The sequence below is a fragment of the Engystomops pustulosus genome, chromosome 11, assembly GCF_040894005.1.
Source record: "Engystomops pustulosus chromosome 11, aEngPut4.maternal, whole genome shotgun sequence".
In the NCBI taxonomy this organism is placed as follows: domain Eukaryota; kingdom Metazoa; phylum Chordata; class Amphibia; order Anura; family Leptodactylidae; genus Engystomops; species Engystomops pustulosus.
Genome location: NC_092421.1, coordinates 33,936,051 through 33,963,182, shown reverse-complemented (window position 1 = coordinate 33,963,182; position 27,132 = coordinate 33,936,051). Strand labels below are relative to the sequence as shown.

The 27,132-nt window shown below is 43.3% G+C and overlaps 1 protein-coding gene across 4 annotated transcripts in view; it reads left to right on the top strand.

The window, feature by feature from the left end:
• CDH23 (cadherin related 23) overlaps positions 1–27,132 on the top strand; it is a 708,444-nt gene that overhangs the window by 509,147 nt on the left and 172,165 nt on the right. For all 4 annotated transcript variants that reach the window (XM_072131217.1, XM_072131214.1, XM_072131213.1 and 1 more), the window contains exons 25-27: positions 99–251; positions 4,395–4,508; positions 20,642–20,790. In XM_072131217.1, coding sequence (XP_071987318.1) covers positions 99–251; positions 4,395–4,508; positions 20,642–20,790 — 416 coding nt within the window. The remainder of the gene's footprint in view (positions 1–98; positions 252–4,394; positions 4,509–20,641; positions 20,791–27,132) is intronic.

Here is a 27,132-nt window from a genome sequence, read left to right as displayed (position 1 = left end):
CAAATTCAATGCAAACGCCCAGCGTGAACGCGGCCTCAGTTATTAAAAACTAAAATATCTCTCTAAGCTGTTATTGACCTTTTCTTCTTTGTTTTTAGTTCTGGACCTCAACGACGAAACCCCTACTTTTTACCCATCTCTGTATAACATTTCTCTGCTGGAAAATGTACCTCGGGATTTCATTGTGGCTCGTCTGAATTGCTCCGATGCTGATACGGGATTAAATGCTGAACTAAGTTATTTTATTACAGGTATTTCACTCTTAAAGTTTCATCATGAGACATTTATGTATATGAGAGTTTTGTGCTCAGTTAATAAAAAAAATAAGGTGCAAAAGGGAGAACCAATACAGGGAACATAACATCAAGTAACATCATATGCAATATCCTTTTTGCTTTCCTTGGAATACTTTGCTTTATACATATGGAAGTGGAGACTTGGGTATGTAAAAACCATGAACCTGGCAGTAGGTTAGGCATTGTCTAAGTGATCATGTAAGAGTTAACCCTATACAAGAATCCAGGCTCTTTTGTACAGGGCCACCACTAGGAGTAGCGGGAGAGGAGAAGGGTAAAGAGTGAACACTATTTTTATTCATATTGGCCTGACAGAGATTTGGGCCTACTGGGGTCACTGGAGTTCTACAGAAATGTATGGTGTATACAGAATGTGTCATTTCTGGTATATACAACCATGCTAGAGCTTTGTGATGTGAATATAGTCTTATTTAAACTAGGGGTACCATGGTATCATTCCATGCATATAAGAAGGAAACAGAAGGTTCTCAAATCCTGTGTTAAAAAAGGGTTTGCCTAAGGCATTGCCTGACACTATTCCAACTAATATCAAACTAGATAACCGGAACAGGTGACCTACAGGAATGGGACACATGATGAACAGAATTTTAAAGTTTAAAATTGTAAATTGACACCCCAAAAAATGGGATAGGCATGACTAATACAGGAGATGATATAAAGATCAATTTCCTATTGCCTAAAGTAAAGTCTACAATTTGTAAACTGTCTCATTTGCGTTTTCCGTAAGTGCAGGTAACTCTTCCATTATTGCTAGTTGCCACTTAATCGCTGTCATGATCTTAAAGTAGACTTCGTGCTTCGCTCTCTAAAACCGAAGCGTTGCGTGTATGATGGGAACAGTGGTGATACATCGCCCTCTAGTGGTAACTGTGAGATTATCCGTCCCTCCGCTTATCTCTCTCCTGCCATACAAGAGAAGGTTCTGTATCGCACACTCAGAGATTTCTGTAATCATCTTCACTTATCTGATTTCTGTCACTTTTCTTCATTCTCTGCGTTTACCAAGGTCTTTTCATTTCCACTCCTGACAAGACTCTTCTAACATCATTTCTAAAGCTCTGTCACCTAAAAGAAAACTAAATCAAATTCATTAACCTTACACGCACGTCTTACTGAAAGTGAAATATGAAAACTGAATTAATGTTAATTAATTCCAAAAAGAGTTTTTTTTAGCCTAAAAAGATGAAGCTAAAGGAAGGAAATACCATAAAAATAGATACTGTTGTCTATATCCAATCCCCTGCCACTCCATTCAATAGTATTGGATATAAAGATACAAAAATGTTCCTCTGCTTCAACGACTCTTTCATCAACTTAATTGGATAAAAACAGCACCTCTAGACTGCTTCACTCCAAGCAGAAAGCTATCACATGGGGGATTTTCACAGTATGGCGTTCGTCCTCCTGGAGTAGCTCACCCGTCCCTCAGCTCGAGGAGTGTTGCGATGTACGTTTATAGTCTTCCGGATCAGGAACCTGGTCGCTCCACTGTTAGTTCCAATTGTTCCTCCAGAGCGTACGTTCCGCCAGTAGGAAAGGATCGCAATAGTGTAACCTGGTTTTGTGTTATTAAAATTATTTTTAATCAATATACTCACACTCAATCAGTAAAATGCAAGCTTTTAAAAGGTTTGTGCAGTCAACACTGCTTGCCCGACTCGAGTTTCACCTAGGAATGGCTTCTTCCGGGGCTTGTCCACGCTAACGTGATCCCAGTTTTTATAGGTTCCAACTCAAAAAGTTCTTTTTTGATGTTTCTAAAATGTTCACTGATTCCAGTTTTTAATTTTCTTATGGTCCTCCCACATATTTTAGACCACATCGGCAGATAACCATATATACAACTCCCTAATAGTATTGGATAGTCAGAAATGACCAAGCACAGTGTTCAGCGATCTCTGGCACTCTCATTCACTGTGATGGCTGGAGATAGCCGAGCGCTGTGTTTGGGAATTTCTTCCACTACTATACTAGTGAATGGAATGCAGGACGCATGCTCGACCTACTCCATCCATTAGTGAGGACTGGACTCTCATTCTCCAGATCGATTTGGGTCCCAGTAGTTGGACCATCACAGATTAGCTTATTATCTCCTAGCCACATAACTTGGAAACTTGGTACATCCTTTTTAAGAACCTGTCACCAGGTTTTACCCCACTTAACTCCCAGTCCCCTCAGGTACCATATGAGATATCCTTTGTAGAACTCCCTCTGTTATGTGAAATCTCCCAAATTTATCTATAAAATGTCTCCCCCAAAGTCTCTTCTCACCTCATTTTACATGTAATGAGTCAAGTTTAGTGGTTGCAGGTGTAATGTCATTACAGGAAACCCCTTTTGTGGTTCTATAGCACCTAGAATCACATATTTTGTGTCATATTAAAGTTAAGAACATAATCTTTCAGATCATACCAGGCTTATGACCTTGGGAGCAGAGACATAGGCAGTTAAATACATAGTTGAAAATACAAACTATAAACTTAAAATCCAATTCCTGACTATTTTATAATTGCATGCATGTCCAGTTCTGTATATTACAGAACTATAAACCCAATGGGATCTAAAAAAAAATGGGATATGAAACAGACTCTTATCTTTTATATGACACAACAAACATGTATCAAGGTCCTATAGAACAGGAGATGGGGACTTCTAAAGTGACCCCCCACCTGCAACTCCTAACCTTGGCTCAAACCCCATGTGAAAATGGGGTGAGAACAGTAATATTTGCCTGACTTTGGAGGATATTTTTTTATAGGTAAACCGAGATGTCACATAAATTAGGGAATTCTAAAAAGGACATTTCATCCTCTACCTAAAGGGAGTAGAAGGTTAGTGGCTTAAAACCTGGTGACAGGTTCTTTTAAGCTTCATAGTAAGATGTCTAAATATCATTTCTATATATTAAGATTTGTGGTTTCCAAACTGGTTAGATTGTTGCCTTCCAGCACTGGCAGTTCTGAAATCTGAACTTTGATTCTGGTTCTGTCACCAGGATTCATGTCCAGGAGCTTCCTTTCACCCTATAGCACCAACATGGAAGGTCAAAACAGAGTGCACATAGAAATCATGGGTCATCAGGACTCAGTCACTAATTCTCCTGTCAATACTAGTTGGAGAGAGAAATTGATGTTACTGCTGTTACCCCTTCCCTCTCCTCCCCCTGCTCATGTCTGTGTAACGTACAGTAAAGCATTGCTAGTGTCTGTGTGAGAGACACAGACATCAGCTGCACAAATACCTGACATGCTCTCTCCTCCTTTGCACATGTGCGAGACTCAGACATCAGCTACACAAGTACCTGACATACTCTGCTCTCATATTGACATGTGCGAGACTCAGACATCAGCTACACAAGTACCTGACATACTCTGCACCCCTATAGATATGTGTGAGACACAGACATCAGCTACACAAATACCTGACATACTCTGCTCTCCTATATACAAGTGGGAGACACAGACATCAGCTACACAAGTACCTGACATGTTCTGCTATACACATGTGAGAGACACAGACATCAGCTACACAAGTACCTGACATGTTCTGCTATACACATGTGAGAGACACAGACATCAGCTATACAAGCACCTGACATGTTCTCTCCTTTTATACATATGACCGACATTTTAAGGAAGCTTTGTAGGGATATTGGCAAGTAAGGACATTAAGAATGTACTAGAAGCTGAAAGCCAGTAATTTATAATTATCACACATAATAATTATTAGTATGAAGTAACATTCCTTTTATTAAAGTCTTCACTCTGCCACACACACATTTCTCATGGTGACTTGCCCCTAATCTCTTGAACTGTCTGAAGAACTATGCATAACCTAGTCAGATACTTGTGTTAATATGTATTTAGACAAACATAAATCATAACCCAGGTGAGAGAATTAAATAAAATCCTCATGCACACATAATCTTTAGCTGGTCCTTCCATTCTGCAGATGGGCAATGGCCTTACAAAAAGCCTACTTGAAAAACACAGCAGTAAGTTTATGTTGAAGATCCAACAAAGCAAATATTTTGTTAAAATATATACAATTTTTTTTCACTGTACTTTTTTATTGCAGGAGGGAACCAAGATGGGAAGTTCATGGTTGGGTTTCGTGATGGCATATTGAGAACAGTTGTGAGTCTTGACCGCGAGACCGTGGCTTCTTATAACCTTATTCTAGAAGCTATAGGTAATTAAAAAATGTTTGATTAGAAAGAGACTTTGTTTTGTTTATCTATTATTAGTTTCTTATGACTATATAAACATAGTGTAAAACAAGTCAAAAATCAATACATAACCACAGAAAGCATATACATATTATGACACTTGGAGTAACTTGGCATCAATGGTACATTCTTCTGGGGCCTCACATATGTCTTTTATGTTGTTGAAGACCAAATAAATAGTGCAGAAGCTTGTAGGAATCCAAAAGAAACGCTTTTATTCAGCTTTAAAATAACAAACGGCTTAACCCCCTGCTTAGGTCCATCCTCTGCACTCTGGCTCTCAAAAGTCCTTCTTGGGACAGATCACCTGTCTTTCTCCAATTGGTTCAAATCCACCTATGGACTGAAGGACGTGCAGCACTACCTCGCTGTGAGCTCTCCCTCTGGCCAGCCATAGGTGTAGTCAAGGTCCTTTTTAACCCTGGTTTTTCTAGGTTCACACTCTTAACCCCTAGGCGCACCAGGACGTTATAGTACGTCCCCGGGGCTAGATGCTTAGCGCACGGGGACGTTCTATAACGTCCTGCTTCTGGCACCGGCTCACGAACGGAGCCGGTACCAGAAGCAGCGGCTGTCAGCTGTCTAGTACAGCTGACAGCCTGCGCTAACACCCGCGATCTGAGCCGGCTCCGATCGCGGGTGTTAACCCCTTACACACCGCGGTCAAACATGACTGCGGCGTGTAAGTGTGTTTGAGCTGTGGATCGGATCCCCCGTGCCGCTTACCGGGGGATCCGATCCACTTCTGGGCAGCTCCGAGGACTGGCATGTGCCCCGGAGCTGCCCGGTCTCCATGGCAGCCAGACCCCTTCCAGGTCTGGCTATAAACTGTCTGAGCATGCGCAAGCTTGCTCAGACAGTTTACACTGCTCTACAATAAAATAGTATTGTAGAGCAGTGTATTGAACTTAAACCAGTGATCAGAGCATCACTGGTTTAAGTTCAAGTATGTATAATTAAAAAAAAGTCAAAAACACTTAACACTACACATTAGAATAAATAAAAAATAAATACATAAAAATATAAGCCCCTAAAATGTCACTTTCCCATAAAAAAACTTAATAAAGTATAAAAAACATAAAAACACAAAAAACCCTGCATATTTGGTATTGCCGCGTCCGTAACAATCTGCATAATAAAACAGAATTGTTACTGGACCCGCACGGTAAACGCCGGAGGAAAAAAACGCAAAAAACATTCCGAAAAAAGATAATTTTTAATTAATACCCTATAAAAAATGCTCTAAAAAGTGATTTAAAAAATGTTATGCACTCCAAATTAAGCCCACTAAAAAGAACAACTGTTCTCGCAAAAAATAAGCCCCTAACAAGATTTATCTGCCAAAAAATAAAAAAGTTATGCATATAAAAAGATGGTGATGCTAAAATGAATAAGATTTTCTCCAAATTAGTTTTTATTCAGTACAATTGAATAAAATACACAAAACCCCCACATATTTGGTATCCCTGCGTCCGTAACAATCTGCATAATAAAACAGAATCGTTATTAGATCCGCAAAGTTAACCCCGTAAAAAACAAAACAAAAAAAAGCTCCAGAAAAAAGATCATTTTCAATTAATACCCTTTAAAAATTCTCTAAAAAGGGATTTAAAAAATGTTATGCACTGTAAAATAAGACCACTAAAAAGAACAATCCTTCTCGCAAAAAATAAGCCCTTAAACATATTTGTGAAGCGAAAAATAAAAAAGTTATGCATATGAAAGACGGTGATGCTAAAAGTAACAACATTTTTGCCAAATTACTTTTTATGCAGTAAAAATGGGAAAAAAATAAAAAATCTATATAAATGAGGTCTTTTTGTAATCGTGGCGACCCATAGAATAAAAATAATATACTATTTTTATGGTATGGTAAACAGCCAAAAAAAAAACCCCATAAAAATCTTCCTGAAAAGTGATGATTTTCATTTCCTCCACCAACAAAGAGTTAATAAAATCTCACCAATTAGCCTATAGATTCCCCCAAATTACGTACCAGAAAAGTGCATCTCATGTGGCAAAAACGGGGTCGAGTAGTGAGACGCGCTACACCCAAAATGTATTTAGTTTTAAGTTTTTATTAGAACTGTTCACAGTTCTAATAAAAACTAAAAACTAAATACATTTTGGGTGTAGCGCGTCTCCCTACTCGACCCCGTTTTTTCCTTCCCTTTTGTACACAACATCTGGATTCACATCCAGTTCCGGGGCGTAACGCGGCAACACCACCCCAATACCTCTCCCCGTTTCTTGTGCACACAACTTTGGCGCCTAGCTTTAGATTATCCCTCGTTTTTCTCCTCCCCTCCTCATGTGGCAAAAGAAATAAGCCGCTATAGGTCCACATTAAAAAAAAGAAAAAAATTATAGCCTGTACAATGTGACATAGCAAATCTGATCTGGATGGCGCCTCCTTCCCTTCTATGCCCGGCCGTGCGCCCATACAGCAGGTTACCACCACATATAGAGTATCCGTGTACTCGGGAGAAATTGGGTAACAAACTTTGTGGAGCCTTTATTCATTTAATCCATTGTAAATGTTTAATTTTCCACCCAAAATGAGTGTATTGTGAAAAAATATTACAATTTGCAGACTGCACCTCCATTTTGTTTTAACCCCTATAAAACACGTAAAGCGTTAACAAACTTCTTAAAAGTGGTTTTTCATACGTTGAGGGGTGTAGTTTCCATAATGGGGTAATTTATGAGTCTCGCTATTATTTAGGCCTCTCAGTGTCAATTAGAAGTTGAGCAGGTCCATCTAAATACAGGTTTTGGTGATTTTACAAAAAATTTGAAAAATGGCACCCAAATTCTGAGCCTCATAACATTCTAGTAAAATATGTGGAATCTTAAAAAACCATGCCAACATAAAGCAGACATTTGGGAAATGTAAGTTATGAATTTATTTGGGAGCTATGACTATCTGCATCAAAAGTAGAGAATTTAGAACGTTGAAAATAAAGAATTTTTCCAAATTTTTGCCAAATTTAGTTTTTTTTCATAACTAAACACAAAAGATATCATCCAAATTTTTAAACTAATTTGAAGTACAATGTGTCACGAGAAAACAATCTCAAAATCCCCTGGATATCTCATAGCGTTCCAAAGCTATAACCACTTATAGTGACACAGGTCAGATTTGAAGAATGGGGCCGCGTCCTTAAGGCCAAAATAGGCTGTGTCCCCTAGGGGTTAAAATATATATTTTCCATACAAACAGTATACAGGCACCGCCCCCACCCTACCCTTTCATTGACCCAGTTGTTACAGGGGAAAGCAATAAACCAATAAAACTAAGTCACAAATTTTTGGAAGATGCAATCCCCTAAATTCCAAATCTTCTCCCATTACTTTACACACATATTTATAATGTGTGATGATAAAGGATCATAATACACCAGTAGAATAAAAATTCTTCTTATGACCGGAGCTCAAAACCCAAATGACGATCCATGCACGATTCCTCCTTATTTATGTGCCAAACACAAGGGATCACTTTAAGGGATAAGTCACCGTTCAGACCAGAAACAGCAATCCTTGGATTGGCGTCCTCGTGGAGTTACTTTTGATATGCGCATTTTTATCTATATATGTGAGTAGAACTTGAATAAAAAGTTTTAAAATTGTGAAACTGTCTACACTATGTCTGGATATGTCTCTTATATACAGTGAGTGGAGGAGACTAGGACAGGAGTGAAAACATTTGCTGTTTCTGGTCTGAACGGTGACTTATCCCTGAAAGTGATCCCTTGTGTTTGGCACATAAATAAGGAGGAATCGTGCATGGATCGTCATTTGGGTTTTGAGCTCCGGTCATAAGAAGAATTTTTATTCTACTGGATTGCCTAATAGTGGATGTTTGCTGGATCCATCTAGGACCATTGTGGATAGCTCATAGGAGAGAAGGTGCAGCACCACACATTATTATTGGTTTTTATAATAATGTGTTGTTGTCTGAGTTGTACTTGCCACTGTGATGGTTTGCATATCTCTTACTGTTTCTTCTTTTTTCTGTTGTACGGATCGGATTCTCAAACTTAGCTCGGGGTCCGCCCCCGTTGCTTGGCAACATACGCACACCCGACTCAGGGTCTCTGACCTCTTTGACCCGGAAGTAATTTACGCTGCACTGTTACGACACGGCCTGGAACTCGGCTCACTCATCGGATTAACTAAATATACTTAAAAATCGGCAGGGGAAACCCTTTGATACAGTACTTTTCTAGACTCATTACGAGCTATAATCCATACTTTGATGTGTTTCAACGCTAGAAGGGGCGGTATGGTAGGACATCAACACACCGCTGGGGGGCGGGACTGGATGATTTAAATAGCTGGGTTCATTTCTAGAGATGAGCGAACATGCTCGTCCGAGCTTGATGCTCGGTCGAGCATTAGGGTACTCGAAACTGCTCGTTGCTCGGACGAATACTTCGCCCGCTCGAGAAAATGGCAGCTCCCGCCGTTTTGCTTTTTGGCGGCCAGAAACAGAGCCAATCACAAGCCAGGAGACTCTGCACTCCACCCAGCATGACGTGGTACCCTTACACGTCGATAGCAGTGGTTGGCTGGCCAGATCAGGTGACCCTGGGATAGACTAGCCGCTGCCCGCGCTGCTCGGATCATTCTGTGTCTGGATGCCGCTAGGGAGAGAGCTGCTGCTGGTCAGGGAAAGCGTTAGGGTGTTCTATTAGCTTACTGTTAGGCAGGAGTGATTCTCAAAGAACCCAACAGCCCTTCTTAGGGCTACAATAACGTTCTACTTTTTTTATTTTAATTTGCATCTAGTACCATTTTGTGAGGAATTAGCAGGGGGACTTGCTACCGTTGTGTTTACCTCTTAGTGGCACACATATCCATAGCAAAGACCGAAGTGGGAAAATTTAGTAGGGGTTGGATTTCAATTAGGCACTAACTCAGTGTCATCTCATCTGGCATAGTAGTGTGCTTTGATACTTGGCTAGAAAATAGCCATAGGAGAATACAAAGAGCTTACTTACGCATACAGTAGCGTTCTATATATTTGATTTCTGGTTGATCTGCTGGTGGCTGTACTTTCTGCAGTGCATGTACTAGCCAATTCTGAGCAATTTGTAGTGAGACTTGCGACCGCTGTGTTCTGCGCTTAGTGACGCACATATCCATAGCAAAGACCGAAGTGGGAAAATTTAGTAGGGGTTGGATTTCAATTAGGCACTAACTCAGTGTCATCTCATCTGGCATAGTAGTGTGCTTTGATACTTGGCTAGAAAATAGCCATAGGAGAATACAAAGAGCTTACTTACGCATACAGTAGCGTTCTATATATTTGATTTCTGGTTGATCTGCTGGTGGCTGTACTTTCTGCAGTGCATGTACTAGCCAATTCTGAGCAATTTGTAGTGAGACTTGCGACCGCTGTGTTCTGCGCTTAGTGACGCACATATCCATAGCAAAGACCGAAGTGGGAAAATTTAGTAGGGGTTGGATTTCAATTAGGCACTAACTCAGTGTCATCTCATCTGGCATAGTAGTGTGCTTTGATACTTGGCTAGAAAATAGCCATAGGAGAATACAAAGAGCTTACTTACGCATACAGTAGCGTTCTATATATTTGATTTCTGGTTGATCTGCTGGTGGCTGTACTTTCTGCAGTGCATGTACTAGCCAATTCTGAGCAATTTGTAGTGAGACTTGCGACCGCTGTGTTCTGCGCTTAGTGACGCACATATCCATAGCAAAGACCGAAGTGGGAAAATTTAGTAGGGGTTGGATTTCAATTAGGCACTAACTCAGTGTCATCTCATCTGGCATAGTAGTGTGCTTTGATACTTGGCTAGAAAATAGCCATAGGAGAATACAAAGAGCTTACTTACGCATACAGTAGCGTTCTATATATTTGATTTCTGGTTGATCTGCTGGTGGCTGTACTTTCTGCAGTGCATGTACTAGCCAATTCTGAGCAATTTGTAGTGAGACTTGCGACCGCTGTGTTCTGCGCTTAGTGACGCACATATCCATAGCAAAGACCGAAGTGGGAAAATTTAGTAGGGGTTGGATTTCAATTAGGCACTAACTCAGTGTCATCTCATCTGGCATAGTAGTGTGCTTTGATACTTGGCTAGAAAATAGCCATAGGAGAATACAAAGAGCTTACTTACGCATACAGTAGCGTTCTATATATTTGATTTCTGGTTGATCTGCTGGTGGCTGTACTTTCTGCAGTGCATGTACTAGCCAATTCTGAGCAATTTGTAGTGAGACTTGCGACCGCTGTGTTCTGCGCTTAGTGACGCACATATCCATAGCAAAGACCGAAGTGGGAAAATTTAGTAGGGGTTGGATTTCAATTAGGCACTAACTCAGTGTCATCTCATCTGGCATAGTAGTGTGCTTTGATACTTGGCTAGAAAATAGCCATAGGAGAATACAAAGAGCTTACTTACGCATACAGTAGCGTTCTATATATTTGATTTCTGGTTGATCTGCTGGTGGCTGTACTTTCTGCAGTGCATGTACTAGCCAATTCTGAGCAATTTGTAGTGAGACTTGCGACCGCTGTGTTCTGCGCTTAGTGACGCACATATCCATAGCAAAGACCGAAGTGGGAAAATTTAGTAGGGGTTGGATTTCAATTAGGCACTAACTCAGTGTCATCTCATCTGGCATAGTAGTGTGCTTTGATACTTGGCTAGAAAATAGCCATAGCAATAGGATAGCATTGTTTGGTTTTAAAAACTCAAAAAAAAACAAAAAACACAAAAAAAAAAAAAACACAAAAAAAAACAAAAAAAAGTAAAAAAAAAAATAAAGTTATAACTCTCATTTTAAAAATGTTTAACCCGAGGGCTAGGGGTAGAGGACGAGGGCGGGGACGTGGGCGTCCAACTACTGCAGGGGTCAGAGGCCGTGGTCCTGGGCGGGGTGAGACACCACCTGCTGATGAGGGAGCAGGGGAACGCCGCAGAGCTACACTCCCTAGGTTCATGTCTGAAGTTACTGGGACTCGTGGTAGAGCACTGTTGAGGCCAGAACAGTGCGAACAGGTGATGTCGTGGATTGCTGACAATGCTTCGAGCAATTTGTCCACCACCAGTCAGTCTTCCACGCAGTCCACCCATGTCACCGAAATCGCCACTCCTCCAGCTCCTGCACCTCAGCCTCCTCCCCCCCAGTCTGCCCCCTCCCAGGAAAATTTGGCATTTGAACCGGCATACTCTGAGGAACTGTTTTCTGGACCCTTCCCACAGTCACAAACCACTTGTCCGGTTGCTGCTGAGCAATTTTCCGATGCCCAGGTTTTCCAACAGTCACAGTCTGTGGGTGATGATGACCTTCTTGACGTAGTGGAAGTGTGTAAAGAGGTGTCCGACGATGAGGAGACACGGTTGTCAGACAGTGGGGAAGTTGTTGTCAGGGCAGGAAGTCCGAGGGGGGAGCAGACTGAGGGATCGGAGGATGATGAGGTGACAGACCCAAGCTGGGTTGAGAGGCCGGGTGAACACAGTGCTTCTGAGACGGAGGAGAGTCCTCGACCAGAACAGGTTGGAAGAGGCAGTGGTGGGGCCAGACGGAGAGGCAGGGCCAGAGCTGGTGCATCAGCGCCAAATGTGTCAACTAGTGAAGCTCCCGTGGCGAGGGCTCCTGCGGCGAGGGCTAGATCTTCAGAAGTCTGGAGGTTCTTTAAGGAAACACCGGATGACCGACGGACTGTGGTGTGCAACATTTGCCAAACCAGGCTCAGCAGGGGTTCCACCACTACTAGCTTAACTACCACCAGTATGCGCAGGCATATGAATGCTAAACACCCCACTCAGTGGCAACAAGCCCGTTCACCTCCGGCCGTGCACACCACTGCTCCTTCCCCTGTGTCAGCTGCTAGTCAGCCCCCTGCCCAGGACCCTGCCACAAAAACCCCATCGTCGCCTCCACGATCCTCCACAGCATCCACCAGCGTTCAGCTCTCCATACCCCAGACGCTGGAGCGGAAACGCAAATATAGTGCAACCCACCCGCACGCCCAAGCCCTTAATGTGCACATCTCCAGATTGCTTAGCCTGGAGATGCTGCCCTATAGGCTAGTAGAGACCGAGGCCTTTCGCAACCTCATGGCGGCGGCCGCCCCTCGGTATTCGGTCCCCAGCCGCCACTACTTTTCCCGATGTGCCGTCCCAGCCCTGCACCAGCACGTGTCAGACAACATCATCCGTGCCCTGACCAACGCCGTTTCTGACAAGGTCCACCTGACCACGGACACGTGGACGAGTGCTGCCGGGCAGGGCCACTATATATCGCTGACGGCACATTGGGTTAACTTGGTGGAGGCTGGGACCGAGTCTGACACTGGGGCTGCTCATATACTGCCGACGCCGAGGATTGCGGGGCCTACCTCGGTCCAGGTGTTTCAGGCCTACTATGCCTCCTCCTCCTCCCACCCCTCCTCCACCTCCTCCTCCGAACTACCATCCGTGGGCACGGCGCCATCAGTCGGTAGCTCTAGGCACAGCAGCAGTGCCGTCGCTAAGCGACAGCAGGCGGTGCTCAAACTGCTGAGCCTAGGCGACAAAAGGCACACCGCCCAAGAGCTATTACAGGGCATCACGGCGCAGACTGATCTGTGGCTGGCACCGCTGAACCTCAAGCCGGGAATGGTTGTGTGTGACAACGGCCGTAACCTGGTGGCGGCTCTGCAACTCGGCAGACTGACACATGTGCCATGCCTGGCCCATGTGTTAAATCTGATAGTTCAGCGTTTCCTCAAGACATACCCCAATCTGTCTGATTTGCTCACGAAGGTGCGCCGCATCTGTGCGCATTTCAGGAAGTCCAGCCCAGATGCTGCCACTCTCAGGGCAGCGCAGCGCCGCCTCCAACTGCCCGCTCACCGACTGTTGTGCGACGTGCCCACGAGGTGGAATTCAACACTGACCATGTTATCCAGAGTTTACCAGCAGCGCAGAGCGATTGTAGACTGCCAGATGTCAACTTCCACCAGAACTGGTAGTCAGGTCAGTCAGCTTCCTCAAGTCTACAATGAGGAGTGGACGTGGATGTCTGATATCTGTCAGGTGCTGAGTAACTTTGAGGAGTCAACACAGATGGTCAGTGGCGATGCCGCCATCATCAGCCTCACCATCCCGCTGCTTGGCCTGTTGAAAAACTCTCTGGTCAGCATGAAGTCGGAAGCTTTGCGCTCGTCACAAGAGACAGGGGAAGAATATTCCCTTGTTGATAGCCAAAGCACCCTCAGGTCTGTTTCTCAGCGCATATCGGAGGAGGTGGAGGTGGAGGAGGATGAGGAGGAAGAGGAGGAGAATGTTGGTGAGACACAAGAGGGGACCATTGTTGAGTCCTTTACTGTTCAGCGTGTATGGGCAGAAGAAGAGGAGTTGGAGGAGTTGGAGGAGGAGGAAATGGACAGTCAGGCCAGTGAGGGGAGTGAATTCTTACGCGTTGGTACTCTGGCGCATATGGCAGATTTCATGCTAGGCTGCCTATCCCGTGACCCTCGCGTTCAAAGAATTTATTCCAGCACCGATTACTGGGTGTTCACTCTCCTGGACCCACGGTACAAGCAAAATCTTTCCACTCTCATCCCTGCAGAGGAAAGGAGTGTGAGAATGCATGAATACCAGCAGGCCCTGGTGCACAAGCTGAAACAGTATTTCCCTTCTGACAGCGCTAGCGGCAGAGTGCGTAGTTCTGCGGGACAAGTAGCGAGGGAGAGTAGGCGAGCAGGCAGCTTGTCCAGCACTGGCAAGGGTACGCTTTACAAGGCTTTTGCCAGCTTTATGTCACCCCAGCAAGACACTGTCACCTGTCCCCAGTCTCGGCAGAGTAGGGCTGATCTTTACAGAAAGATGGTGAGGGAGTACGTAGCTGACCATACCATCGTCCTAAATGATCACACAGCTCCCTACAACTACTGGGTTTCAAAGCTGGACATGTGGCACGAACTGGCGCTGTACGCCTTGGAGGTTCTTGCCTGCCCTGCCGCTAGCGTCTTGTCCGAGCGGGTTTTCAGTGCAGCTGGTGGCATCATCACCGATAAGCGCACACGCCTGTCGACTGACAGCGCTGACAGGCTGACGCTTATTAAAATGAATAAAGGCTGGATTTCTCAGAATTTCCAATCTCCACCAGGTGAAGGAAGCTCAACCTGAATAATTGATCCACTCCTCCTCCTCCTCATTTTCCTCCTTCTCCTCCTCTTTGTACAGTAAAGCAGAGGAAAATGGCTATTTTTTGACAGGGCCCACTGGCTCTTGCTATAGTACTTCATGCATTTAATTTTTCTGGAGGGCCACCTACCCGGTCCTCTGTTTGAAACAATTTTTGTGAGTGCCACATACAGGCACTCAATCTATTCCATTTTACTGCAGGGCCACCTACCTGCTCCTCTGGTTTGAAACATTTTTGGGACTGCCACATACAGGCACTCAATCTATTCCATTTTACTGGAGGGCCACCTACCTGCTCCTCTGGTTTGAAAAATTTTTGGGACTGCCACATACAGGCACTCAATCTATTCCATTTTACTGCAGGGCCACCTACCTGCTCCTCTGGTTTGAAACATTTTTGGGACTGCCACATACAGGCACTCAATCTATTCCATTTTACTGCAGGGCCACCTACCTGCTCCTCTGGTTTGAAACATTTTTGGGACTGCCACATACAGGCACTCAATCTATTCCATTTTACTGGAGGGCCACCTACCTGCTCCTCTGGTTTGAAAAATTTTTGGGACTGCCACATACAGGCACTCAATCTATTCCATTTTACTGCAGGGCCACCTACCTGCTCCTCTGGTTTGAAACATTTTTGGGACTGCCACATACAGGCACTCAATCTATTCCATTTTACTGCAGGGCCACCTACCTGCTCCTCTGGTTTGAAACATTTTTGGGACTGCCACATACAGGCACTCAATCTATTCCATTTTACTGCAGGGCCACCTACCTGCTCCTCTGGTTTGAAACATTTTTGGGACTGCCACATACAGGCACTCAATCTATTCCATTTTACTGCAGGGCCACCTACCTGCTCCTCTGGTTTGAAACATTTTTGGGACTGCCACATACAGGCACTCAATCTATTCCATTTTACTGCAGGGCCACCTACCTGCTCCTCTGGTTTGAAACATTTTTGGGACTGCCACATACAGGCACTCAATCTATTCCATTTTACTGGAGGGCCACCTACCTGCTCCTCTGGTTTGAAAAAATTTTGGGACTGCCACATACAGGCACTCAATCTATTCCATTTTACTGCAGGGCCACCTACCTGCTCCTCTGGTTTGAAACATTTTTGGGACTGCCACATACAGGCACTCAATCTATTCCATTTTACTGCAGGGCCACCTACCTGCTCCTCTGGTTTGAAACATTTTTGGGACTGCCACATACAGGCACTCAATCTATTCCATTTTACTGCAGGGCCACCTACCTGCTCCTCTGGTTTGAAACATTTTTGGGACTGCCACATACAGGCACTCAATCTATTCCATTTTACTGGAGGGCCACCTACCTGCTCCTCTGGTTTGAAAAATTTTTGGGACTGCCACATACAGGCACTCAATCTATTCCATTTTACTGCAGGGCCACCTACCTGCTCCTCTGGTTTGAAACATTTTTGGGACTGCCACATACAGGCACTCAATCTATTCCATTTTACTGGAGGGCCACCTACCTGCTCCTCTGGTTTGAAACATTTTTGGGACTGCCACATACAGGCACTCAATCTATTCCATTTTACTGCAGGGCCACCTACCTGCTCCTCTGGTTTGAAACATTTTTGGGACTGCCACATACAGGCACTCAATCTATTCCATTTTACTGGAGGGCCACCTACCTGCTCCTCTGGTTTGAAAAATGTTTGGGACTGCCACATACAGGCACTATCCAAATTAAATTGTCTCCATAGCAGCCTCCACACGTTGTCTCCATTGCTACCTCCAAAAGTCGTCCATATAGCTGCCTCCATACATCGTCCCTTTATCAAACGAGGTGTGTCAGGCAGAAATTTGGGTTGTTTTCATGGATTCCACATCAAAGTTGTTAACTTTGTCGCCACCCTGCTGTGTTATCCACAAAATATACTGGCAAACTTTTACCATTTAGGGATATTATTTCAGCGCTTCTTGCGCATCTGTTTACATTCCCCTCACCCGGCATATCCTAAACTTATAAGAACGCTACTACACTTGATCTTATACAAAAGGTTCTTAGAAGTGCTGTTTGGGGAGTAGCCTAGAGACAGGGGCTTGAATTGGCGAAAGCTCGCCTGGCAGCGGAGCGCCAGCTCCATGCGCATCATGCGCTTCTTGCGCATCTGTTTACATTCCCCTCACCCGGCATATCCTAAACTTATAAGAACGCTACTACACTTGATCTTATACAAAAGGTTCTTAGAAGTGCTGTTTGGGGAGTAGCCTAGAGACAGGGGCTTGAATTGGCGAAAGCTCGCCTGGCAGCGGAGCGCCAGCTCCATGCGCATCATGCGCTTCTTGCGCATCTGTTTACATTCCCCTCACCCGGCATATCCTAAACTTATAAGAACGCTACTACACTTGATCTTATACAAAAGGTTCTTAGAAGTGCTGTTTGGGGAGTAGCCTAGAGACAGGGGCTTGAATTGGCGAAAGCTCGCCTGGCAGCGGAGCGCCAGCTCCATGCGCATCATGCGCTTCTTGCGCATCTGTTTACATTCCCCTCACCCGCCATATCCCAAACTTATAAGAACGCTACTACACTTAACTTGGTGCAGGCTGGGACCGAGTCTGACCCTGGGGCTGGTCATATACTGCCGACGCAGAGAATTGCGGGGCCTACCTCGGTCCAGGTCTCAAAGGCCTACTATACCTCCTCCCACCCCTCCTCCACCTCCTCCTCCTCCGAATTACCATCCGTGGCCATGGCGCCATCAGTCGGTAGCTCTAGGCACAGCAGCAGTGCCGTCGCTAAGCGACAGCAGGCGGTGCTGAAACTGCTGAGCCTAGGCGATAAAAGGCACACCGCCCAAGAGCTATTACAGGGCATTCCACATCAAAGTTGTTAACTTTGTCGCCACCCTGCTGTGTAATCCACAAAATATACTTGCAAACTTTTACCATTTAGGGATATTATTTCAGCGCTTCTTGCGCATCTGTTTACATTCCCCTCACCCGCCATATCCTAAACTTATAAGAACGCTACTACACTTGATCTTATACAAAAGGTTCTTAGAAGTGCTGTTTGGGGAGTAGCCTAGAGACAGGGGCTTGAATTGGCGAAAGCTCGCCTGGCAGCGGAGCGCCAGCTCCATGCGCATCATGCGCTTCTTGCGCATCTGTTTACATTCCCCTCACCCGCCATATCCCAAACTTATAAGAACGCTACTACACTTAACTTGGTGCAGGCTGGGACCGAGTCTGACCCTGGGGCTGGTCATATACTGCCGACGCAGAGAATTGCGGGGCCTACCTCGGTCCAGGTCTCAAAGGCCTACTATACCTCCTCCCACCCCTCCTCCACCTCCTCCTCCTCCGAATTACCATCCGTGGCCATGGCGCCATCAGTCGGTAGCTCTAGGCACAGCAGCAGTGCCGTCGCTAAGCGACAGCAGGCGGTGCTGAAACTGCTGAGCCTAGGCGATAAAAGGCACACCGCCCAAGAGCTATTACAGGGCATTCCACATCAAAGTTGTTAACTTTGTCGCCACCCTGCTGTGTAATCCACAAAATATACTTGCAAACTTTTACCATTTAGGGATATTATTTCAGCGCTTCTTGCGCATCTGTTTACATTCCCCTCACCCGCCATATCCTAAACTTATAAGAACGCTACTACACTTGATCTTATACAAAAGGTTCTTAGAAGTGCTGTTTGGGGAGTAGCCTAGAGACAGGGGCTTGGATTGGCAAAAGCTCGCCTGGCTGCAGAGCGCCAGCTCCATCCCAAGATCCAACTAACATAGTTGCAGCACCTTTAATCTACTACTAGTTCACTGCCTCCATAATAATAATAATAATAATCTTTATTTATATAGCGCCATCATATTCCGTAGCGCTTTACAAATCATAGGAAACAAATACAAATGTATTGTAACAGAGCACAACATTTGTATGGAACAACAGGAGTGAGGTCCCTGCTCGCCAGAGCTTACGGTTTATGAAGATGATGGGGTAACACGAGGTAAAAGAATATTTAACGGTCAAGCCATTCTTCTTAGGGAATAGAACAAAATATAATAAATGGAATTGCTGTCGCTTGAACCACTCAGCCGTCATCTTATATACCAGGTCCAGGGTGAATGGGACTGCAGAGAAGTCTGGTGCCTGTTGGTTGCTGGATAACAGATGGGAGGACGACACAGGACGGGTTAGTAGAAGAGTTAAAACTTCATGCAGTTAATGAGTGTTATAGGCTTGCCTAAAGAAATGGGTTTTAAGAGCACGTTTGAAACTTTGGAGGTTAGGTATTAGTCTGATAGTCCAGGGCAGAGCATTCCATAGAATTGGTGCAGCTCTAGAGAAGTCTTGGAGACGCGAGTGGGAGGTCCGCACTAGGGTAGAGGTTAATCTAAGATCACTGGCGGATCTAAGAGCACGGGTTGGGCGATAGACTGAGATAAGAGAGGAGAGGTAGGGGGGTGCAGCATTATACAGAGCTTTATGGATGAGGGTTATTATTATTTTAAACTGTATTCGAAAGGAGACTGGCAGCCAGTGCAGCGACTGGCATGAACTGTAAGCATACATGGTCCCCTTATCAAACGAGCTGTGTCAGGCAGAATTTTGGGTTGTTTTCATGGCTTCCATGTTAACTTTGTCGCCACCCTGCTGTGTAATCCACAAAATATACTGGCAAACTTTTATCATGTACCGATATTATTTGAGCGCTTCTTGCTCACCTCCTTTGGTTCCTCTCTGACACCCATTGGTTTGAAGCCTGAGTCCAATTAGGGTATGTCGCCATGCCACTCTCTAGCCTGCTGCCGCTGCCTCTGCCTCTGCATGCCGTCCCCTATAGTGTCAGGGTCAATTATTGGATGTTTTACATGCTATCTAGCTTCATTCTGTCACTCTGTCATGGCCATGCTGTTGCCCATAATTTCGGCATAATGGTGCGATTAAGCAGCCTCAGAGGCATCCATGCATGCTGCCCCTGCTGTTTCCTGTCCATTTCCGTGGTGTTTCCATCCTTTTCTGAGGTTCCCAGGTGTTTGGCCAAGCTTCCCTGTGCAGAGCCTTGGTCCCCTTGAAAAATGCTCGAGTCTCCCATTGACTTCAATGGGGTTTGTTATTCGAGACGAGCACTCGAGCATCGGGAAAAGTTCGTCTCGAATAACGAGTACCCGAGCATTTTAGTGTTCGCTCATCTCTATTCATTTCCCTTCCTTTATCCCCTGAGGAAGCCCGCCAGACGGGCGATACGCGTGGGGCATTTGTGGTCTCTCCTCTTCATGCTCTACATTAGGTAATATAATGTGATGTACTGCTTTATTGTATCCAATTGAATTGATTATTTACACCATTAGCTGCTATTTTTTGCACGTAGCACCTTACCCATGTTTTGTTTTGTTTTTGGTCTCATAATATGCATTTGTGTGGTGTTTCATACACTCCACTCACAATATATCAATTAAAACTCTCTGCATAGAGACACTGTTCCTACTTACCTTAGGCACCACATAGCACAAAGTCCAAGTACCTCTTTTGATGTATTCAGCTTAGGCACTTTGCACTTTATTACTATATGTGACTTTGTGCATTCCTTTACACCCATTAATTTAGCGGCTGTGTTATTTACTGTTTGTTGTACATATATGAAATATTCCTCTGAGGAGAGACCATTCTGTTCTCATACCCATTTTTGGGTTTTTAAATGTTTTTATCTTTGTATTTTGATGAAATAATAAAATTTATCTTGTTTGCACATCCGCTTTCCCTCTTTTTTCTAAAGTATTAGTATAATTGGGATGTGTTATCTGTTTATTACACTATTTTCCCCTTTCAAACATTTGCTTGGTTTTCATAATACACCAGTATTTCTATAAAAATATGAAACAGCGGTTTATTTTGTACTATTATATCTAATATCATTGAATTTATTGGAGTTTACTTTTATGTTTTCAGACAATGGACCAGCAGGAAACCGGAAAACGGGAACAGCTACTGTCTTGGTTACAGTACTGGACATCAATGATAACAAACCTATCTTCTTAAAAAGTAGTTATGAAGCGACAGTTCCTGAAAATATCCCTCAATCCAGCAGCATTGTTCAGGTATGTAGGATGTAACCGTCCAAATTGACTCACTTAATGTAAGTGTGGAAAAGAAAATTTGTGGATCTAACTAATCTTTGTATCAAACCATGCAAACCACAACCTTGACACAGATATATCAAATATATATATATATAAAAGACTAAGATAGAAACAATATTGATCATCGGTGGCAAAACTTGATGCTGGTGTCAAAATCCAGTGAAAATTGAATACCAGGCCCCCGACCAGGGCCGGCGCTATGGGTAGGCAAAGGTGGCAATTGCCCAGGGCCCCTGGAAGAAAGGGGAGAATCTCTTCTTTCAAATGAATCTTGAATTTTGTTTCTAGGTGCCATGGATCCAGAGATATTCAGGTTTAAAGTGAGAATATCAGGTGCCATTTTTATATATAAAAATCACTCCCAACGGCAGTTTAACAGTTAATATCTCCGTTTTCCTACATTTTAGAAACACAAATTTATATTCATATAAAATAGGAGATTCTCTTCTTTCATAGGAAAAAAGAAGTGAGGTTCTATGTGTCACAGAGCCAGAGATACAGCCCCCTGAAATTAACCCCCCCCCCCAATCCAGATTCTTAGCCTTCAGGCTGCAGGGAGCATTTGCTGCACACAGGAGCTGCTGCACCTCACAGATAATGGAAATATTCACTTTATATGTTACTACATTTTGAGAAGGGATAATATCAACTGATATTCATGTTTTTAACCCTTCTCTATGCAGAACTATCTAAGAACACACTTTGGGCCACATGTATCAATCGTTTTTTTCTGTTGTTTTTGTGCCTTTTCATTCAGGCGCATCGTTTTTGTGCCATTTTTGCGACTAAACGCCAAACTAGCTGCGCAGCAAAAATAACCAGCTTTCCCTCATTTATCCTAGCAATCCAGATGTTTTGCTGCGCCTAATGATATTCATCATTTGCGACTTTTTTAATTTAGGCGCAAAAACGGGCGCAAAAACACTCCAGCCCTGAAAGCACTGAGCCCCTTTGCAAAACAGCTCATTTCTAGCAGAAAAGCTCATCCAGACACTGCAGACACTAGAACAGATCATACAGACATGAGATACTCTGCAGACAGGAGCTGCAGACTTCATCACCTTCTACTTACAAAACATTCTGCAGAATCCTGAGCTCAAAGCAAGAGAGAAGAGAATGTTACAGAATGCTGCACATACACATAAGTGTCCCCCATGTAATTCTGCACAGTATCACCAGTGTGTCTGAGGGGGATACTGTGCAGAATTACAGGGGTGCAGCAGGAGACCAGCACTGGGGGATCCCCTCCAGGAGTAGCCCCTGCTGAGGAGATCACTGGGTGCAGGGTGTCACACACCTGAGTGCTGCTGTGAGTATTATCTTCATGCTGGGCTGTGGGAGAAGCAGAGAGGAGCTTGTAGCAGGATCACATGTAACTGCCCGAATCTAATATTGCGCCTTAACTGCGCCAAAATTACGCCTAAACTGTGTTAAAGTAAAGTGATTAATAAGAGGCAGGAAATTACCTTATCACAGATGGTTGTAGCTTGTGATAATTCTGGCAAAACAGTGCGCCAGAATTTAGGCGCAACTACTACACTTAGGCGCACAAAAGTGATAAATGCGGCCCATTCTCTCTTATTCCCTTTTATTTTGTGTTATTTTTTGTTGGGAAAATTGACTGATGCGATGAACATTCAATCCTCTTCGCCTAATGTGACTACACAGCAACCAGAACATGTCCATAAAAACACACATGTCCTGGAATAAAGTTTTTATTTCCCATCATCCTCCATTATTTACACCGATGTTATGACGTTCTCACTCTCATTCTTATGAAGCGCGGAGGGTTCTGTTATTGTGCGGATAATACAATGGCGCACATCTAAATGTGACTTTTATTATCTCATTAGAGAGGTTTATGGATATATAGTTATTTATTTGGGTTACCATTGTCTAAGGAACAGACAATGATAGATCTGTGTGAATTTTCTGCAGTTCCCTTTGCTGCATATTTTGGTGAATACAGTATATTGGTGTGGGGTCTGTATGCTCTGCTCACATCTTACTGTTTTAGGAAAGTAGATTTTCTTTATATAAGTATATGGATTTGTACATATTTTGGAGGAAATTTTGAATGTTAATTGGCAAATGCATCTCCTGGTTGTCTGCTTTCAAAATTCTATAGGTTTTATGTCGCCTTTACTTTTTATTCTGTTTTATTGATATATTTTGCAGGTTGTGACTGTCTAAAAATGTCTAGCTGAAAAGCAGATATCTAGTTATTACAGTTTTAGTGATATTATGTGGATTTATTCATGTGAACATATCAATAGGGAACATTTGTGAAATGTCCATGTATTACATTTAGGAGATGTGAAGGTAAATATTTTCTGTTTGGATCAAATTTTTTGCCATCAAAGTCAAATTTTAAGTATTTTTAATAAAATGTTTCAATTTGAATTAAAATTGCATGAAGGCGCCTATGTCTATAAAATCTTTGATGCAATTTTGAAAATGAGGCAAGTCTCTGCTTTCAGAAAATATCGGTCCCTCTCCCCAATGGGCCTCACAGTCTAATCAACCTACCAGTAATTTTTTGGAGTGTGGAAGGAAACCGGAGGACCCAGAGGAAACCCAGAGAGAACATACAAAATCTTTGCAGATGTTGACCAGCGCTGCAAGGCTGTAGTGCTAATCACGGAGCCACCATGCTGCCCATAAATCTCCCTATCATTTATCTATCTCCTATAAAATTCTCCCATATTACAGTTTGTTTTACCATACTAATTAGCTACTTGCTGACTGTGACTGGTCATAAAATAGTTTTATTTTGGGGCCCCACTTTTAGTTTTGCCCAGGCCCCAGTTTGTCTAGAACCGGCCCTGCCCCCGACTAAAATCTATGGTTTATAGTACTTGTCAAATCGTAAAGTGACACATTATGGGCCCCCTAAGCCTCTTGGACCCAGTAGCGCACCCTCTGAACCGCTTCAAGTTGATCATTTTTCTTTTTTGTAGCAGGTTCAGAAATGTTTGCAATTTTGGTGAAATGTGCATGTTGGAAATAGTTTGTAGTTTTTATTGTAGTTCCCTTGTGTAGACAGAAGGTGTCACTTCGGAGCTAATTAATGGAATATAGAACAGCCCTATAAAACAAGTAATAATAAAGCAAAGTATCAACAAGACATTTGTCAAATGTTGACTGAGCAACAAAAAATATACAAATTGGGTTGATTTATAAAGGTTTGATAAAGTCGCAACCAAGAATTGCAACTATATCCCCTCTTACGCCACATCCACACGGCTCCCCATGCCGGCACATTGGCTATAGCCCGCGCCATTTCATGTCTGGCATGGAAATTTCATTACATGCGGTCGGGCGTCATATATACTCAGAGATCAGAGCATTTTGGCATATTCATGGTGGCATGAGGGGTGTGAAAACTTCAAACTGACTCACTATGTTCCAATAATAATAATTCCTTTATGTATATAGCACACATAGATTACACATCACTGCACAGAGATTGCCAAACCGCTTGTCACCCAACAATGCTCGTCCCCACTGGTAACCCCCACTGGCCAGGGGCATTTAAATGCTGGCACTGCCATTTTCCCAAGGGTTGTCACTCCCTAATTATGCCTCGTGGAATGACAATCCACAGAAAAATGTTGGTGCTTCGGCATTTAATATACCTTTGACCGCAGCGTTTGTAAACATCCACAATCAGTGCTGGTGTTAACTGCAGGAGGATGAGACTAACACCTACGCTGTACTGCACGGCCCCTCACATTGAAATGTCCACATATCACTATTGGTAAGCACTGGAATGGCAATTCTGGCATGTTGGGACAAAGAAAGATTGGATTTATTTATTTAATTTATTTTTTTTTAACTTCATACTGTACTCTTAGTGTAGGTCATTTTCTCCAGGTTTCTCAAAATATATTTCAAGATGTATGCAAATTGCTATTAAATTTGATTTAAGTAGAATGAATATGTGCATACTTGCCAAATGTTAGTAATTAATTGGGTGTCACATTCTCTGTATTCAGTGATAGTCTGAGGGCTCAAATTTTGGCTTCTCGGTTACCTAATTTTCCCATGAGTCTCCTACATACTTTCCCTGTTTCCGGACTTCCTTGCCAGAAATTGTATTTTCTGTAGCTCAGTCACAGCTGCTGTTGTCTGTTTGCTTGTTGCTCGATGTTAGATTGTCCACTTTTCTCTTTTATTTCTGATTTGGAGCCTCCTTAGTTCTGCTGTGACTTTGGACTTCTCTTTGTATCTTAGTGAATTTTATTTATCTGTCCCTTCCATCAACCAGCAGCTGCCAGGGGACAGCAAGTTTTTTGTCACCTTTTAGGGTCACTCCAAGTCTTTTAGCAGGTTCCAGATAAAGGATTTGTCTTTATCAAGGGTGTAACCAGGAGGGGCCGGTCTCATAACAGACTTCTGAATGGGTCTCTCTACCCCCTCAGAAAATACACATATTTGTATACACACATATTTATACACTCTTACACACATACACACATTTGTACACTCATGCACACATATTTATGCACTGATATAAACGTTTATATACTTACACAGATCTGTCCCAGTAGCTTCTGAACACGTGAGGGAAGTACACGGCAGGAATAGCATAATATGCATATAATGGTTCGCATGGTTCTCCATTCTTCAGTGTGACGGTTCAGATCCCGGGGGCCCCAAAGCAGCTGGTGTGGCTGCTAGTGCTGTAGATACACCCCTGGCCTTTATCTGCAGCAGGGCCCATAGGTCTACTTGTATGTTGCAGGGGAAGTTAGTCTGACAGGTAGTGCTAAGTCTAGTTGTTGATGTACCTTTTGCAGGACTAATTCTGACACTGGGATTATGGAGCCCGAGATAGTATTCCCCAACCACCAGGCCATGCCATGGGCCAATGCCATAATGTGGATGATTTAGCACTTGGTTGAAGTATGAGGCAAGAGTACTAGTTGGCTGATCGTGTGGAGGTTCTACTGGCCCTCACACTGTCAACTCATCAAAGTACGAGTATAACTGTACTGGTGTTGTGAACATTGAGAGGTACTAGATGCATCTCCCTCACACCTTAGTCATGTAACTCCCTCCAATCTCCCCCTCTCCTCATCCAAGATCTCCTTCCAATACCTTGTTGACAAGTTTGCGGAGAAAGCACTCTGAGATCCGGAATGGACCTGTAAATCAAGCAATATAAGTAGTTTTGCATGTCATATTTGCAAGTTCTGTTATATCATCACATACATTTTAAAAGTTCACTTGTCAAAAAAGTATACTTTACTTTTCTTGTAAAAACCTTTTAGAGTACCGACGTCTTAAACATATTATTCTCATAATGCAAGCCTCTAGAACTATATATTATTTGGAACAGAAAAGTTAAAAAAAAAAATGTACCCCCTAACAGTATAATTTTATGAAGGTATACGGGCACTTTTGCAGATTTATGGCCTATGTTTTACATGATGGTTTTCCAGGTAATACCTAAATTTAAGTGCAATCAATTACATTAATCATTGAATAAAGAGTAATTATCATTCAAAATTTTTTGGTTGCTAATAGTTCAGACGAATATAAGAAACTTTAGGAGAAAATGCCTATATCTGCTTTTATCACTCCTCTCCTGCCTGCTAAACTGCTTAGTCCACTGCTCAGATCCATTTTCCAATGAGATGCAGAGGAGTCAGGAATGTACAGATACAACATCTCAGAACTCAAATCTATGCTGTTCAGTAATGCCAAAACCCTACTGGAATATTACGTCAAAATTGCAAGAAATTGGATACTTATGGGGAGATTTATCATACGCTGGCACCCCTACATATGCATATGATAGTGTCCACGCCCCATTTGTCTCGCTGGATACATCAAGAGGCCTACATGCAAAACCATGGCAAGTCGGACCTGGCATAGTTTTGTGTAAAAAACAGTGAACGAAAGTTTGCTGCTTTTGCAAAAGAACGCAGGCCACGCCCTGCTAACACCCCCACCCCACCACCACCACCACCACGCCGCACTGAGCAAGGATTTGCGATTATTCCACTGCTTTTACAACAGAGAACTGGCGTAGAAGCAGTGATAATTCCCCCCCTTAGTGTCCTATGATGCACCATGTGCTACTATCTATGTGTCTGCTACTGAGAAACTCATCAACCTTCTCCCTCTATAATCATATAAGATCTAAACAGTAAGCAGTTTGGCATTCAGGAGAGAACTGATAACCAGCAATAAAGCCCATTTAAATTGATAAAATATATTGCATTGTTTTTACAATCACTTAATGTATTCATTAGCAAAATAAAAAAATCCTATTACTTTTTTTTTACAGTG